This window comes from Physeter macrocephalus, chromosome 15, assembly GCF_002837175.3.
Source record: "Physeter macrocephalus isolate SW-GA chromosome 15, ASM283717v5, whole genome shotgun sequence".
In the NCBI taxonomy this organism is placed as follows: Eukaryota; Metazoa; Chordata; class Mammalia; order Artiodactyla; family Physeteridae; genus Physeter; species Physeter macrocephalus.
Genome location: NC_041228.1, coordinates 67,326,498 through 67,345,371, shown reverse-complemented (window position 1 = coordinate 67,345,371; position 18,874 = coordinate 67,326,498). Strand labels below are relative to the sequence as shown.

The 18,874-nt window shown below is 38.7% G+C and overlaps 1 protein-coding gene across 4 annotated transcripts in view; it reads left to right on the top strand.

The window, feature by feature from the left end:
• The window catches only part of PREX2 (phosphatidylinositol-3,4,5-trisphosphate dependent Rac exchange factor 2), a 351,708-nt gene that overhangs the window by 318,516 nt on the left and 14,318 nt on the right, over positions 1-18,874 (top strand). For all 4 annotated transcript variants that reach the window (XM_007101594.4, XM_055091338.1, XM_024126953.3 and 1 more), the window contains one exon: positions 9,141-9,243. In XM_007101594.4, the coding sequence (XP_007101656.1) occupies positions 9,141-9,243 (103 nt within the window). The remainder of the gene's footprint in view (positions 1-9,140; positions 9,244-18,874) is intronic.

Here is an 18,874-nt window from a genome sequence, read left to right as displayed (position 1 = left end):
TCCCGGACCGGGGCACGAACCCGTGTCCCCTGCATCGGCAGGCGGACTCTCAACCACTGCGCCACCAGGGAAGCCCAAGAGAGTAGATCTTAAATGTTCTCAACCACAAAAAAGAAGTGGTAATTATGTGACGGAGGTGTTAGCTAACTATAGTGGTAATCGTCTTGCACCGTTTAAGTGTATCAAGTTAACATACACAACTTTAACCAACACAATGTTATATGTCAATTATACCTCAGTAAAGCTGGAGAAATCACAGTGATGAGTCACAATAGGATGTAAGAAGAGTATAAAAAATATGAATTCACTCCTCTGACCTATAAGAAGTAGAATACCCAAAGCACTGGACCCTGTTAGAGCTTATTTTTAGAATCCTCCATTGATAGCCTGTAGAAGGTTGTTCAAGAACAGCAGAACGGGATCCCCTTGAATTCAAGGATAGAAAGTCTTCTTCCCTCATGTCAAAAATCAAGAGTATGTGTTAGAATAATGACAAATATTTAGGACTTGGAAAGAATCAGGTGCTGGCATTTGTTTGTGCATTCATTCATTGAAGGACAGAGGAGTTATTTATGGAGCGCTGCTATGGGGCATGCACTGTGCTACCCCAAACTAGGGTAGTAAGAGGTCCTTGCTCTCCCAGCAATTCTGAGGTCTTGACAAGGGGACCACATTGGGAAGCCAGCCAGCCATACTGTGTGGCACCAGTTTACTTTAATATGGACAATAGGAGAAAGAGAGCCAAAGGATTGGGTTTTGTAATGAAGTGACTCAAAGAAATGAACACATGTTTTTGAAACTACAGGAGAGGGGAAGCATATATAACACGTCATTTTGACAGTGTTAAAGAACTGATTCTGCAAGGGTTCCAAATGTATTCTTCTGAACCTGGAAAATAGGTAAATGATACAGAGACCATTTTGATGAGCGAATAAGTGGTAATTAATAGAATTAATGTAAGAATAATGAATCAATATATTATAATACATAATTTCCAAGCATTAACCAAACTCATCCAGAGCTGTTGATCAGAAGCCATGGTACGAGCAGTGATTAAATCCTGAGAAAGGGGAATGCAAGTCATTGTTCATGAAAGCAAAGCTATACACCATTTAGAAGTTGTAGGGGAATCTGTGATTGTTCTTTTACTAAAATTTATTGTCTCTACAGTTCATTTATGACTTTACCAAATTTATTTAATAAGTGAACACTTCTTGAACAAATAGATGGCAAATGTAGAGTATAAAGAAACGAATTGTATCTTTTAGGAGTTACGTATAATACTGTCGGCATGAATTAGGAATTCATGTCATTTCTTTTCAATAACTGTATATTGAATGCTTACGTAATCCTGGGAAGTATGTTAGGGTCTAGGAAGGTTACAATCAATACAGATACTAGTCTGGCCTATTGGTGGCGGTGTAGTAATATTAATGAAAATTGCTAACATTTGTTGAGAATGTACTACATGCTATGTCCTGTGCTAAGTACTAGATATGAATTATTTCCTGTAATCCTGAAAACAACACTCTGAGGTGCATACTATCATTAAACTCAATTTACAGATGAGGAAACAGAGTTTCAGTAGCTTAAGTTACTTGCCCAGAGTCACAGAGTTTATTAGCAAATTTAAGATCCAGCTTAGGAAGTTTGCCTCTAATGCACGTATTCTTCATCCGTACACCTTTCAGACAAGTATAATATAGCATGACCAGAGGCATGATATGTGACCCAAACCAGGGCATCTGAGATCAGGTCAGGAAGAGAGCAGCATATGAGAACTGTGAGAGGAGGTGACTTCAGAGAACTGTGAACAGTATAGTTGAAGCATGGAGTAGAAGTAAGGAAAATCAGAGACCATATTGTGAAGACTTTGTATTTCAAGTTACGAAATGGAAAGCCATTGAAATGCTTGTATTTTCATCTGCATTTTTAAAAGATCGCCTTTGACAAATAGTGGGAAGAGGCAAGACAAGAAGAGTCTGAGCGAGGTCGCACCGATCTAGGCAAGAGATGATATTAGCAGTGCAGCCAGAGAGGAGAGGTTTGAGGAATAGTAAGAAATATGAAATTAACAAGTGTGAAAGGTACTAGAGTAGGTATATTAGCACGTGGTCCTGCCGCACACACATTAATCTCTTGTAATTGATGAGTTTGGTTTGAACGGCTTGGAAGCTTATATCTCAGTCTGGAGGTGAAACAGGGGGTCATCATAAAAGACTAGACAAAGATTTAAGGAAAGCAATAATTTTAATCTCGACCACATCTTCTTCCTTTGGGAAGGCTTTGCAAAAGTGGGAAGGTTGAAGACACTAAAAATATCGCACAATACACCTTTAAGGAATTAGATAATTTCTGCATCTTATTTCTTCCAACAACTTTCTTATTTCTTTGAATGCTGGCACCTAATATTTAAAAATCAGTAAATATGAGGATCTGAGATTGCACCATACTTACTATACCCATTACTACACAGTGTCTTTTAAACAATGTTTCTAAGAGCTAACACATCAGACACTTTAAATTATAGTAACTTGGTAGCACATTTCAAGAAGTTTAACATTTAGATTAAATTTTTTAAATGTTATTGGAGAATCTCTAACTCAGATATTTCCTACAACCGCTTGTTTTTTGTTTTTACTGTCTGATTAAATGGGATTATGAGAAAAGCACAAGGAAGAAGTAAAAATATTTGGAAACTGAGCAGAATCATTTACATTTTTTCCAACAGGGAGAAAATGTGTCTTTAGTTCAAAGACTGTTGAAACTAGTTTGCCTTAGGCTCTGTAGGACAGAGGTTCAGATGATGCTGCAGAGTGCAGAAGACCAGGTGATCACAGGATCTTCCGTCTGTCATACAAAGCTTCTGGGTATGAAAGAGTGGTGGGCAAATAGCAGTAATATCTGCTGATGTTCCAGCTTATTTCACCTACTTCGTTCTCTTGGGATTGAAATAGTCATTATTATCCTCTCCACAATTTGAATGCTGTCCAGGTAACTTCAGCTTAATAAAGTATCCTGGAGAACCACGGCTGATGAGATTCCTAATAACGTATTAGTGACAGTCACTTGAACGAGGATAATGGACCTGGCTTTTAATTAAAGGAGCAAAAAGGACTTTCGTAGAATACAGGAAAATTGATTTTACGTTTTAAGATCTAAATCTGTAAGATTCTAAATATAAACAGCTGTAACTATATAAAGACAAATAATTCATGGGAAGAATGTCATCAAAGAATAGGGTCTTCAGGCTGTCTTTATACATAGATTCTGAGCCATGCATTTTCCCTAAGGGAATTTTTTCCCTCTTATTTTTGTGACTAAAGGCAGTATCACAGTTAGGATGGTGAAAATGAGGCAATACACATGGAAATCCGGAGCTAAAAAACAAAATCAAGACTCTGATCATTGGGTAGAATTCTACACTGGGGCAAAACTCACTGATTTCAGAATGGTTAAATATTTATTTCACTTTATATTCATCTAGCACAAAATCAAATTAACCTTTATATGAATGCAAATAATTCCAAATGAAATATTGAAATATTTAGCCAGTTTATATAGATTGTTAGGGGACATGTCTAATGTTGCCTTTTCCAGAGCACATCAAAACCATTGTTTGGCATATGGTCCTTTAAACTCAGAAACCGCAACATATGCCTTTCAACTGTGGGTGTGTGTCTTCCATTTATCATATTTTTCTAACAGGAAATTTATCCTGCTAATTATACTGCATTGGCACACACACACAGAAATGAACATAACTTATCCAAGTGCCTCAATTATATTATTATGGCACAAAAGAGTGAAAAAAATCACTGCTCAAGTAACTTTTTTAAGTTGAAACATGTATCCCTAAATTCAGTGTCTCCAGTGGGGTTTGTTTTGGGACACAGTTTTTAGTCATAATCGAGTATGTAACATTATTGAGGGTTACAATAGAAATTTTTAAAGTAATATTCAGTCTCATTCTCAATTTTTAAAATATGGAGAAATAAAAGCAAAGTATCGCTTGCGAAAGATTGCATTTTTCTCTCTTTAATTACCTTTTAAGTTTTTTTGTTTTTCACTTCAACATCTACATAATGTGAATTTAAGGCAAATTATTGTGGCTACAAATTCAGAGATCCTCATTACACTAGTTTTTCATGTGTTTCATTTAAGGTGTCAGTTTATAATTAGAATCTGATTGCCCCTCCTCCACTAGTAATAACAAAGTTTGGGACCACCCAAGAGAGAACAATATGGTTAGCTGCCAGGCAAAACATCAGAGTTCCTGACAGTGAACGTGCTGAAAGTCAGCAAAGAAATCCACAGCTCAAAGCCATAAACATACCGTTGTTCTGGTTTGCCTTGTCAGTTTCACTGTGAGTTACTGCATCACCCTGGTGGCCCAAAAGGGATGATGCATCTCCCCAAGTGTTCAATTTGATGCACTTCAACCCTTGGGAGATTGGCTTCCTTGTTCAGTACGGTGGGACTCAACATTAAATGAGGCTTTAGAGCTCTGGAGGTTTTAAATTGTAATTAAAGTAAAACTGGTGGTTTTTGTCTGTGATCGTGGTAAATGACCAAATACGTAGAAGGTCCTCGGGTTTGGAGAATCTTTTATCTAATTTATTATAGAAATGTGACGAGTCATCTTAAAGGAAAAGATTAACATGTTTTTATAAAAAGATGAACACATAACCTGCTTCAAATAAGAACTGAAGTCTTAAAAGTGAACTGAATGTAGTATAATAGATATGAGTTAATAAATGGTTGAAATACGATATGTTGCATTTAAACCAATTTAGGAAAACTAAGCTTTGTCTCTCCAGTGAGACTGAGTTGAGGGAGGGAGGGAGGGAGGGGGTGTTGGCTGTTGCCCAGTGCAGCCCCCTGGCATCAGGAGATAGGACTGGCAAACAGGAGACCATTTCACCTGCTTTTCCTGACCCTAAACTCTACAGTTTGACACAAAATAAAGTTGATACCAGATGTTCTAGGATCAGTTGGGACAAACATGAAAGAAAAATCACAGAGAATCGTATTAGCAAGTGCCAAATGATAGTCATGTGAACTCTATTTCAACCAAACCCCAATTTATAAAGGAGATGTTGGTGAAAGTTTGTCTTGAACTTCATGTAATTATCATAATCTAATAACATCCTAAGCTTATGGAAGAATTGATAACACATTTCAACATCACTTTAAATTTAAAAACTGTTGTCAAATATGAAAACCTCCATAAGGTTCTTTAGCATGAGGACCGTAATGTATGGGAGAATATTCCACAGAGTAGCTTCTGGCTCTATACATTCCAACCTCGTTTCTCCTGCACCACACACAGTCCTGGGTGCCCCAGGATATGAACACATTGCATTACAGCCTTGGGCCCTGCACATCCTTTTCAACCTTGGGTGAGTCTGTACAATGCGCAGTAGGAATACTCTGGAGTCCATTCCTACGCTAGGATATTGTAATAACCTAACTCTAAGTGACTGTGAATCATAGCCAGAGGTCCCAGTAAACCTAGCCTAAATGGACCCCTAATTCTACTTCCTTTAGCTCAGTTCCAGAAAGAACTGTGGCCATTTGAACATTGCAGAACATGACAGAGGAAAGTTGGGTCATAAAAAGACAGCAGTCATAACCATTTGCCGTCAAAACATTTGGCTTTTGCAAATTTGTACAAGCATGTGACTATGTGAACAGGTTGCTAGGGATCCTATGAAAAAGGGCCTCTGAAACTCAACGATTTTAGCTTGAAAGTAAATCTACTTCTGCCAGCATTTAATGGTACTTGTACTTACAAAGCAGACACTCAAAAATAGTTGTTGAGTGAGTGGATGAATAGAAAGTTACCTCTTTGTGACTCTTCCATAGTCAAATCAAAGTGCTTTTCACATTAAATTGGACCCATTGGCCACAGGTTACATTTATCATATTAAAACTATGCTAAATCCCTGAGTGATGTGGGATCTATTTTTAATATGAAATATGTCAAGAAGATTTATTCATTATAAGCACAGGTGTATTGACCCTTTCCTTTTTTCTTTCTATGAGGAAATGCATAATTTTGCAGCCCTGTCAAGTACACGTTCTCAGGAGTATACCCTAAGCAGAGCTGTTACTTGGGATGTCTTATTACTAAAATCATGGAACAACTTTCCTCAGTGTATATGTTATATTTGCCTTTTTATGAAGGACAAATTCTACACCGTGACCTTTATTTTATTTTTTTATTTTTGTGACTCCGAGAGAAAGAATTGTCTAAATTTTTAACATGATATTGCAGCTAGAAGGAGCTGAGCAATTGAGAACCCATATTTTCCAGGACGGAGTAAAAATGTAGATTTATTTAAATTTTAATTTAACTGCCTAATGTGAGAACAGAGATAGTTCTCGAAAGGAAATTCACAGGTCAGATAAGAAATCCCGTATGGAATGGGATTTGCTTAGGATTCCCGGCCTTTGGTCTCTTTCCTTCATTCTCTTGCCCAGAATTAGCAGAACAGTCTCACTGGTAATCGGAGAAGTACCTATAAAATCAACTGATCTCTTGTAAAGCCTGACTCTGAGTATATATTTACGCACCATCAAAAAAACCAGGTGCTACTCTCTGGATCTGGAGTCTTCCAGAGAATGCCAGAATCAAAATGCTTCTTGCAAATGCTGAATTTTTCCATTTGACATTCAGATTGAGATAGTTGAGAGAAGATAAAAAGCTATGAGGCGAATAATGGTATTTTGGAAGCAGAGTTGTGGCTTTAGTGCTGGTGCTCTTCCACATACTTAATCTAGGAGAATGGAACTCTGTGATGCTGCGATGGAAAAACTAGGCCTCCTTTGGATAAATCGACTGTGAATCGAATAGGCACTATTTCTCTCGTTCACCTGGCTGTCTCTTTTAAATTTTTTCACTTTTTAAAAATTTCAAATTAATGGTGGGACCTAATTGGAATATACACAGTGGTTAGTACAAAAAGGCAAGTATAGACGAAGCCGTCTTCTCTTGATATGCTGGTGAAATAAAACTTATGTATCCATTTTAAGCTAGATCTTTCTATTAGATGATGTACATGTGATTGGTTCTAAAGGTGTGACACTTTGAGGTACCCTGTCCGAGAGCATGTTACGGGCCACGTTGATTGATCAGGAGATTACAGTAAAATCTTTTAAAGTCTCTGGCAGATAATTTGCTGCTGTACTGCTGTTTACTACAGCTTGAAGTAGAGAGAAATAAATCAGTTTAAAAAGGTTAAGAAAATGGATAAAAATTACAGGCTTCCTGTTAAAGGTCCTTCACAATGAGTAAGTGTTTGTTGTAAGTTGATGAGGGCAAGTCAGGCTTTATCAGGAAGCAGAGACATATTTCAGTACGATTAGAAAAAGATCAAGATTTTTTTCTTAGCTTCATTCAGCTGGTGTAATGAGCATTATTGATTAAAATGTTAGGATCAGTAAGGACTTAAAACTGGAGTAGAGGAGACCTCGAGGATGAGAAAAAGTTTATGGTGTGTTGAGTTAGCTGACAATTAAGTGCTTTGTAAAAATTTGATTTTTTTGGAACATGAACTGTCAGTTATAGCTCTTGGCTTGCATTGGCATATGCATGCAGGTACATGTAATATACAATTTTATATTACTGTCAGACCCGTACATTAAATATTTATAAACATCGTATACTACTAGAAGTTAATTATAAAACTTTAGCCCATGTGAATATGTGTTCTTAATGCTTTCTAAAGAGTTCTCTGTTAATGTTAACGAGGAAGCTGCTTTTCACGTCATTTAACAGCCAATGGAACTGATCGTGTTTCTCCTTAGAATGCAATTATTGCAATAATAAAGTTGCATTTTGTCAGGTTCTTTCTGAAATTACAGCAGTAATGTTTTAAATCGTTTCTCCTCTTTTTCACGAGTCATCAGTATCTGAATCTACCAGGTGTACTGGGCTTCTGTGGTACAGCCTCACGACCAGGGATAAATGAGTTCGACATTCCTCATATATAATTGCACTGTAGAACTTTCATTTGTAGGGAAAAACTAAACAGATCTAGAAAAATACATTTGTAAAATACCAAACCACAGAGAGGTAATTGCAAAAATGGAGAAAAAACAATCAAAATACTAATAAACTGAAAAATGAAGTGAAACAAAATCCACTAATATAGATGTTAGGAAAAACATCTAAAAGTAACGAATATTTTTATGGAATGTATGCAGAAGATACCCCTAAAAAAACAATTCAGAGACCAGCACCTGAAAATATTATCAAATGTAGAGGGTTCTTAGCTCCCTAAGAGTTGCTGTAGAGAAAAATGTGGAAAAAAGTAAAAGAAATGCCCTAAAGGGAAGGAAGAGGACCAAGGCTCACCAATCACTGAATTTGGGTGCTGAATTCGGAATTTTCTCGGGGCTGCTCTGGGCACCACATGGCTGAGTAACTCATTAAAAGTTCCTTTTCAAAATGTTAGTCTTTTGGATTGGGTCCAAGAAACACACTTTAAAAAAAAAATTCTGACCTTAGTGAATATTAATTTCACTTTTTTCTAAGATATTGGGTATAAATCAGTATAATTCTATGAACTATGAATATGTAAACATGAATGAAAGATATTAGTAAGTCATTTCTTTTAAATTACGTGAAATGCCAGTAAAGATTCACATCTGATGATAAAAGTTATTATAATTCTGCTTACTTAATTTTCTGTGTATAAACTCTCTCCTCAACAGAGTTCATTATGGGTTTGTTTTCAGTTTAAATACTTAATTTAAGACCCCAGCAGTGTAGTTCTGTAATCTATTTTTAAACAGGTGTTCTGTGTAGAAAACTCAGTGGTCTATTGTCTAGTTGTTTTGAACTTGGTTGGTGCTATTTGATTTTGAAATTCATGTGGGAGAAGAAAAATAATTTTTCCTCTACTCTTCTGACTTCTTAGTTGAGACCCCTGTAACAGAAGACAGATTACTAAGAGAAAAACGACAGAAGCTTATTAACATGGGTACCTCGTGAGTACATGGGAGATCCCCAGGGAAAAATGAGTACTTCTCCCAGGAGGCATACCGTTCCACCCTTCATCAGCAGCCCCAGGCGTCTTGAAGAGCTTAACGGGGACCGGTGGAGGCTGACTTGCCCTTGCCTTTGCCCGCAGGTGCACCCTGAGCGTGACCCTGGAGCAGGCCATCACTCTGGCCAGAAGCCACGGACTGCCTCCTTGCTACATCATGCAGGCTACAGATGTGATGCGGAAGCAGGTGAGTCTCACAACACAGTTTAGGAAGCTGTTTCTCACGCCCTGGATTTGAAGGTTCCTTGGTTCATTTATCAGGTGTCTGACAGGTACCTGGATGTGGCAGGCACTTTTCCAGGCTCAGAAAATGAGTGGTGAACAAGAAACACTGATTCCCAGGGAAGAAGACTGCACAGGCATCTCTCTGAGGGTTCTCCAGGAAGCTTAGACAACCTGAGAAAAGGGAAGTCTAAGAGGTAACCTGATGGAAGAAGGGGAGGTGGCCAGGCAAATGGACAGGAGTGGATTTGGGGCAGCGTAAACCTACAAGATAGAAGGACGTATGGGCTTCCCTGGTGGCTCAGTGGTTAAGAATCCGCCTGCCAATGCAGGGGACACGGGTTCCAGCCCTGGTCCGGGAAAGCTCCCACATGCCTCAGAGCAACTAAGCCCGTGCGCCACAACTACTGAGCCTGCGCTCTAGAGCCTGTGAGACACAACTACTGAGCCTGCGCTCTAGAGCCCATGCTCTGCAACAAGAGAAGCCACCGCAATGAGAAATCCACGCGCCGCAACTAGAGAAAGCCCGCGCGCAGCAGCGAAGACCCAACGCAACCAAAAATCAATAAATTTAAAAAAAGAAGGACGTGACATTTTCTGGGAAAGGCAGGTGATTTAGGAAGGCTGGGGAAGGGGGAGGGGCAAGGAGGAAGAGGACAGAGTTGAGGGCCCTGCTTGCTTCTGGAGCTCTCAAAGGGACTTCCGCACCGTGCTAAGAAGTTTGTGCCTTATTCTGAAGATAAAGAACGTACCTCGAATTTTCCTGCAGAAGATGAAGAGCTGCCTTTCGACTGTCTTTAGGTCGCTGAAGTACTTATAGGTGAGAATACACTCTTACAAAGTGAATGAACTTTCCTTTTTTTGGCTGTGCCCCACGGCTTGCGGGATCTTAGTTCCCTGACTGGGGATTGAACCCGCGCCCTCAGCAGTGAAAGCTCGGAGTCCTGACCACTGGACCACCAGGGAATTCCCTGAACTTTCTGTACAATAGCTCAGTAGTATTTTAAGTGTGGTAGCTTGGTTTTGAACCCTTAAGATTCTTTAAAAAGCTAACAAAAATGCACTAACCTCCAATGTACCGATTATTAGGAAAATGTGCTTAATCTAGTAGAAAAAACACAGGTCAGTAGAGAGACAAAAGAAGTTAAAAGTCATCAATTTTATATTTTATTCTGCCACCTCTTATTAGGGCTACCTCAGAAAATTGATTTAACAAATCTCTCTACTTGCTGATTGGGTTTGAATTATCCAGTGATAGTGAGTGACTTAATTTTTAAATATGCTTTTGTAATTATGTCTGCTTTATTTACTAAAGACTTAATGTATAACTCTCAAGCAAACATATAAATCCCTATGGATTTGCTCCCAAGATTACACTACAGAATGTCAACCAAGTCAAAAGAAAAATCCATGGAAACAGTCCTGAGTGAGGCCAGCGCCCAGCCTGGGGTCTGCAAAGATGAGGTAGAGCAAGCACATGTACGTTGGTGCTTCAGGTTGAGAACTGCAGAACTGAATATTGAAAACCAAGATCTCACAAGGTCCAAGAGGGATTTGCCAAGTAAAGGTCAGATCCTTGAGAAGCACATGACACAGTGTGGTTCGGCCGGAAAAGGGCAAATACAGATGCAAATGCCAGCAGGTTTGGGAAGGATTTGCTTGGTACATCTTCAAATTTGGTTTTAAAAAGTAGATCAAAGTAAACTTGTGATTATCCATATCAGGGTTGGGATTTGGGTGCTAAAACATACAGCAAGAGATTAAGCTTTCTGTTTCACTCTGTTGCTATTAGAGTGAGTTTGCAGTAAGACTTGGAGGAGCCCTCTCCAAGGGAAGACTAAGAGACTGATAATTGATCTTTTTTTTTCTTTTTTACGGCAAGACTAAGAGACTGATAATTGATCTTTTTTTTTTCTTTTTTACGGCAAGACTAAGAGACTGATAATTGATCTTTTTTTTTCTTTTTTAATAAAGCTATTTATTTATTTATTTATTTATTTTTGGTTGTGTTGGGTCTTCGTTGCTCTGCGTGGGCTTTCTTTAGTTGTGTCGAGCGGGGGCTACTTTTCATTGCGGTGCGTGGGCTTCTCATTGTGGCAGCCTCTCTTGTTGCAGAGCATGGGGTCTAGGCACACGGGCTTCAGTAGTTGTGGGACACGGGCTCAGTAGTTGCAGCACATGGGCTTAGTTGCTCCACAGCATGTGGCATCTTCCCGGACCAGGAACTCAAATCCATGTCCCCTGCATTGGGAGGCGGATTCTTAACCACTGTGCCACCAGGGAAGCCCTGATAATTGATCTTTTTAAGAATAATCCAGTAAAGAGGTCATTATGAGTTGGCTACATATACATTCTTACTACATGGATTTGAATAATCAAAACCTTTAACTTCTTACAACTGAAAACTGAGATAGAGAAGATAAAGATGGGAAAGGTAAAAACAATATTACCTAGGCCTTAATGACTTATTTAACTGGTTCAAGCCTCTTTAAAATTTATTTGTATATTAATTAACTAATAATAAATGATTATTAGTTAATTATTAGTTATTAGTATATCATATTTATAACGTATAATTTTAAAAGACTGAAAACTTATGAAGTTGGTAAGTTGATTTCTAAACTGCAGTATTTTTCAGTGTTTATCACTCCCTCCTCCTTGTTTTTATTAATAAATCCATTTAGGATGGGTAGCTTCCTACCTTTGTTGCTTGTTTCTCTGCTCCAAGTTATGACACCTACAAGTGGTTCTCAGACAAAGACCTGATTTCTGCCTTCTTTGTGAAAGATCATGGAGCCTCGGGTCCTCTCTTCATAGAAATTGGGGTGGACTGGTGCCCAGAGGAGATTTTTGCAATATTCCTTGTGTGGCCGATCCTCTTTCACGTATTCAGCAGTTACAGGCACTGGGATTAATGGCTGGGATCCAATCTACAAGCCAACTCTTACCCATGTGGGATCTGAGTAGTTCGAACACAAGCGTGAATCAAAAATCTAACTTTTCTGACCCTTCTGTCTTTTAATCATTTAGATTCCGCTTTCCAGAGACAGAATGGTTAGAATGTTTACCTGGTTAATGAATAATATTTTCTAAGATCTTTAGTTTCTTTTTGAAGAACAAGGAGCTTTTCAACATGATTTACTGTTCTTATTTCTAATTGCAGTGTAGACCTCCCTCCCTATCTGCCACGGTTTGGTTCCAGGAGCCCCTACAGATAACAAGTCCTGGGATGCTTAAGTCCTTTACATAAAATGGTGGAGGAGCACAGTGAATACAGTTGGCCCCCCGTATCCACGGGTTTTGAGTCCATGGATTCACATCCGCAGATTCAACCAACTGTGGATCAGTGACACAGTTGATTGAATCTGCAGTTGCAAAACCCACACATATGGTGGCCAACTGTATAGTTTTCATGAACAGATTTCATGTATGTAGTTTTAATAGAGTTGTTTTAATTATCTGGTTGAGTTAGAAGAAAAGATAAAAGAAGGGAAAGGTACTATGCCCCGTGCAATTTGTGGGTAATGATTATAATAATCCTAGGCAGCATTTTTACATAACCAACTGATATGATTAACAAATGGTTTGAGGACTTCCCTGGAGGTCCAGTGGTTAAAACTCCGTGCTCCCAATGCAGGAGGCACGGGTTCGATCCCTGGTTGGGGAACTAAGATCCTGCATGCCACGCAGTGTGGCCAAAAAAAAAAAAAAAAAACACAAATGGTTTGAGGTAGAAGCTCTAATTTACATTATAAGCTTAAAGTCTCCTAGCCTCTAAATTATATGTTCCAAGTATTTTTTGGTAGAAGTCTACCCCAAATTCCTTTCTGACCTTTTTAATAAAAATTTGGATTCTGAAGAATTCTGTCTCCTGACCTCCAGTATCAGGGCTTTATACTGAGCACTAAGAACAAAGACCAAGGACGATGAGCTTCTTGCCTAGCCTCATGGCGGACATGTGTGGGCAAATCATCATGGTGCACCCACAGGCAAGTGCTCTCCGGGGTGCACAACCTCAGTGCATGAGGACATAAAACAGGGAACAAGTAAACGAGTGGACTGTGAGCCCCTGAATGGCTGGGACACCGAGTGTATGTCATGATGGTATCACTGGTTTCTACATTAATACCCAGTATAGAGTAAATGCTAAGTGATGTTTAGTCAATGAATTAGTTCTACCTAGGTGAACTAGAAAAAGGCTTCATGCAGAAAGTAAATACGTGATAGTAGCCAAGAGTACAGATTCTAGGGCCACGCACCCTCAGCTTGAATCCCAGCTCCAGGGTTTACTGTCTGTGTGACTTGAGGTAAGACTCTTAGCTCCTCTGTTGCTTCGTTTCCTCATTATTAAGGCAAAGATAATAATGGTATAATGCTTGCTTCATACTGTTGTTTTGAGGCTTGACTACTGAATGCATTTAAAACAGTACGTAATATAGTGAATGACCAACCAATAATTGATTTGGGCCTTGGAGGATAAATGTGATGCAGACATGTAGGGAAAAGGACAGAGAGGGTGTTTAGTAGAGGGAAAACATGAGCAAGGTGTAAAAATGCAAGTCTCTGGCACATTGAGTATAAGAAGAATTATATGGCTGAATTCCAAATGGAGTATACCAGCAGATGTGTTCAGCATGATGAGCTTCAATTTTATTTGAAACCTTTTAAGCAAAAATCTTTCTAGAAATTATTTAATGGAATATCATGAGACTAAAGACAAAAATAATTATACAAAAATACCATGCTCCAGTTAGTAAATCTGTTTCTCACAGGGATACGATTTAGAGATTCTAAAACTAGTTAATGTCTTTGGTAGGACTGAACAAATAAGTAAGTATATTGTAAATATTGAGAGTCAGGTTTCTTACTGTCTGAGAAAGAAGTTACAAATAAGGAAAGGGAGAAGCCTGGAATTTAGAATGAACCCTGGGGTACTGGATTGGAACCGGAAGTGTCAGCTTGAATGCATGGACACATACACACACACACAGATATAGATAGATGTAGAAAGAAATATAGATGTTTGAGTACGTTTACACTAATCAACTAGCTCAGCCCACTGAGAAGACCTAGAAGCAGTTACACACCAGTAGTAGTAATGGGCGTAACCACTGTCCAGATCTTGAGTTCTAAATATCATTCTCCAGTAAAAAGAGCCAGGGATTCGGGCGGTTTGGGAAGACACCGAGTTAGCGTCTCCCCACAACTAGGGTGCCTGCTGGCCGTTGGTGGGAGACCCTGAGGCCCAAGGAGACAGGAGGAACCCCCAAGTGAACCGGTAGGATGTGGGGGGAATAAGGGGGGAGGAGAAGTGGAGGCCAGACAGGATCGGTGCCTCTGAGGCTGGGGAGATCAGGAGAGGCACGCAGGAGGTGCCCTCCAGGAGGAGCGGGAGAAGAACGGAGGGTGTTTACCCTGCCCACTCGGGCCCAGGGAGCCTGCTAGGCTCCGAGGTGAGGTCCCCAGTCCTCTGAGACCAGGGGTGGGGGGCACGCCTGGCTGCTTCTGTTTCTTGAGCCTAAGCCCCACCTGCAACAGCCCCCAGGGCCTTTTCCAGCCCGGACGGTCTTAAGTATACGCCCCGCCCACCACCCAAACCTCACCCTTGCTTAGGTGCCGCCCTCCACAGCCAAGGCCTTCACCCCCCACTTTTTTTTAATTTTCCCTCCCCCTCTTTTGTTATTATTGTGGTACTATTGTACGTTCCAGCTGTTGATTCATCTATATTTTTATTTTTAGATTCTTTCTAACATATCTGTTAGTTTCCTAGTCTAATTTTATCATTCACTTTGTTTTTATTGTTGTTTTTTTTAATTTTTTTTGTTTTTAACCATCCCATGTGGCTTGCAGGATCTTGGTTCATAAGCCGGGGGTTGGGCCGAAGCTCTTGCAGTGGGAGCTCTGAGTCCAAACAGCTGGATTAACAGAGAACCTCAGACCCCATGGAATATTCATCGGAGTGAGGTTTCACGGAGGTCCTCATCTCATCACCAAGACCCAGCTCTATCCAATAGCCTACAAACTCCAGTGTTGGAAGCCTCAGGCAAAACAACCAATAAGACAGGAACACAATTCCACTCATAAAAAAATAAATGAGATGGCAAAAAAATATGTCACAGATGAAGGAACAAGGTAAAAACCTACAAGACCAAATAAATGAAGAGGAAATAGGCAATCTACCTGAAAAAGATTTCAGAGTAATGATAGTAAAGATGAAAAATAGAAATAGAATGGAGGCACAGATTGAGAAAATACAAGAAATGTTTAACAAAGATCTAGAAGAACTAAAGAACAAACAAACAGAGATGAACAACACAATAACTGAAATGAAAAATACACTAGAAGGAATCAATAACAGAATAACTGAGGCAGAAGAACAAATAAGTGAGCTGGAAGACAAAATGCTGGAAATAACTGCCAAGGAGCAGAAAAAAGAAAAATAAATGAAAAGAATTGAAGACAATCTCAGGGACCTCTGGGACTACACTAAATGCACCAACATTCGAATTATTGGGGTCCCAGAAGAAGAAGAGAAAAAGAAAGTGTCTGAGAAAATATTTGAAGAGATTATAGTTGAAAACTTCCCTACCATGAGAAAGGAAATAGTCACCCAAGTCCAGGAAGCACAGAGAGTCCCATACAAGATAAACCCTAGGAAAAACACACCAAGATACATATTAATCAAACTGACAAAAATTAAATTCAAAGAAAAAATATTAAAAGCAGCAAGGGAAAAACAAAAAATAACATACAAAGGAATCCCCATAAGGTTATCAGATGAGTTTTCAGCAGAAACTCTGCAGGCCAGAAGGGAGTGGGAGGATATACTTAAAGTGATGAAAGAGAAAAACATACAACCAAGATTACTCTACCCAGCAAGGAGCTCATTCAGATTTGATGGAGAAATCAAAAGCTTTTCAGGCAAGCAAAAGCTAAGAGAATTCAGCACCACCAAACCAGCTTTACAACAAATGCTAAAGAAAGTTCTCTGGGGGGGAAACACAACAGAAGAAAAAGACCCACAAAAACAAATCCAAAACAATTAAGAAGATGGTAATAGGAACATACATATCGATAATAACCTTGAATGTAAATGGATTAAATGCCCCAACAAAAAGACACAGACTGGCTGAATGGATACAAAAAGAAGACCCATGTATATGCTGTCTACAAGAGACCCACTTCAGACCTAGGGACACATCCAGACTGAAAGTGAAGCGATGGAAAAAGATATTCCATGCAAATGGAAATCAAAAGAAAGCTGGAGTAGCAATACTCATAACACATAAAATAGACTTTAAAATAAAGACTGATACAAGAGATAAGGAGGGACACTACATAATGATCGAAGGATCAATCCAAGAAGATATAACAATTATAAATGTTTACGCACCCACCATAGGAGCACCTCAGTACATAAGGCAAATGCTGACAACCATGGAAGGGGAAATTGATAGTAACACAATAATAGTAGGGGACTTTAACACCCCACTTACACCAACAATCATCCAAAATGAAAATAAATACGGAAACACAAGCTTTAAAGGACACAATAGACCAGATAGATTTAATTGATATTTACAGAACATTCCACCCAAAAGTGGCAGAATACATTTTCTTTTCAACTGCACATGGAACGTTCCCCAGGGTAGATCACATCTTGGGTCACAAGTCAAGCCTCGGAAAATTTAAGAAAATTGAAATCGTATCAAGCATCTTTTCTGACCACGACACTATGAGATTGGAAATCAATTACAGGAAAAAAACTGTAAAAAACACAAATACATGGAGGCTAAACAGTGTGCTACTAAATAATCAAGAGATCACTGAAGAAATCAAAGAAGAAATTAAAAAATACATAGAAACAAATGACAACGAAAACACGATGACCCAAAACCTATGGGACGCAGCAAAGGCAGTTCTAAGAGGGAAGTTTATAACAATTCAATCCCACCTCAAGAAACAAGAAAAACCTCAAATAAACAATCTAACCCTACACTTCAAACAACTAGAGAAAGAAGAACAAAGAAAACCCAAAGTCTGTAGAAGGAAAGAAATCATAAAGATCAGAGCAGAAATAAATGAAATAGAAACAAAGAAAACAATAGCAAAGATAAATAAAACTAAAAGCAGTTTCTCTGAGAAGATAAACAAAATTGATAAACCCTTAACCAGACTCATCAAGAAAAAAAGGGAGAGGACACAAATCAATAAAATTAGAAATGAGAAAGGAGAAATCACAACTGACACCTCAGAAATACAAAAGATTATAAGAGACTACTACAAACAACTCTACGCCAGTAAAATGGACAAGCACGAAGAAATGGACAAATTCTTGGAAAGGTACAATTTTCCAAGACTGAACCAGGAAGAATTAGAAAATATAAACAGACCTATCACAAGCACTGAAATTGAAACTGTAATTTAAAATCTTCCAACAAACAAAAGTCCAGGACCAGATGGCTTCACAGGTGAATTCTATCAAACATTTAGAGAAGAGCTAACACTGATCCTTCTCAAACTCTTCCAAAAAATTGCAGAGGGAGAAACATTTCCAAATTCATTCTACAAAGCCAACATCACCTTGACATCCAAACCAGAAAAAGATATCACAAAAAAGAGAAAAGTATAGACCAATATCACTGATGAACATACTTGCAAAAATCCTGAACAAAATACTAGCAAACAGAATCCAATAGCACATTAAAAGGATCATACACCATGATCAAGTGGGATTTATCCCAGGGATGCAAGGATTCTTCAATATACGCAAATCAATCAATGTGATACACCATATTAACAAACTAAACCCATTTATGACAAAAATTCTTCAGAAAATGGGCATAGAGGGAACCTACCTCAACATAATAAAGGCCATATATGACAAACCCACAGCAAGCATCATACTCAATGGTGAAAAACTGAAAGCATTTCCACTGAGATCAGGAACAAGACAAGGATGTCCACTCTTGACACTCTAATCCAACATAAATTTTGGAAGTCCTAGCCATGGCAATCAAAGAAGAAAAAGAAATAAAAGGAATAGAAAGTGGAAAAGAAGAAGTAAAACTCTCACTGTTTGCAGATGACATGATACTATACATAGAAAATCCTAAAGATGCCACCAGAAAACTCCTAGAACTAATCATTGAATTTGGTAAGGTTGCAGGATACAAAATTAATGCAAAGAAATCTCTGGCATTCCTATACACCAACAACGAAAAATCAGAAAGAGAAATTAAGGAAACACTCCTATTTACCATTGCAGCAAAAAGAATAAAATACCTAGGAATAAACCTGCCTATGGAGGCAAAAAACTTGTACTTAGAAAACTATAAAACACTGACGATAGAAATCAAAGATAACATAAACAGGTGGAGAAATATGCCATGTTCTTGGATTCGAAGACTCAATATTGTGAAAATGACTCTACTACCCGGAGCAATCTATTGATTCAGTGCAATCCCTATCAAACTACCAATGGCATTCTTCACAGAATTAGAACAAAAATTTTTACAATTCATATGGAAACACAAAAGACCCCGAATAGCCAAAGCAATCTTGAGAAAGAAAAATGGAGTTGGAGAAATCAGGCT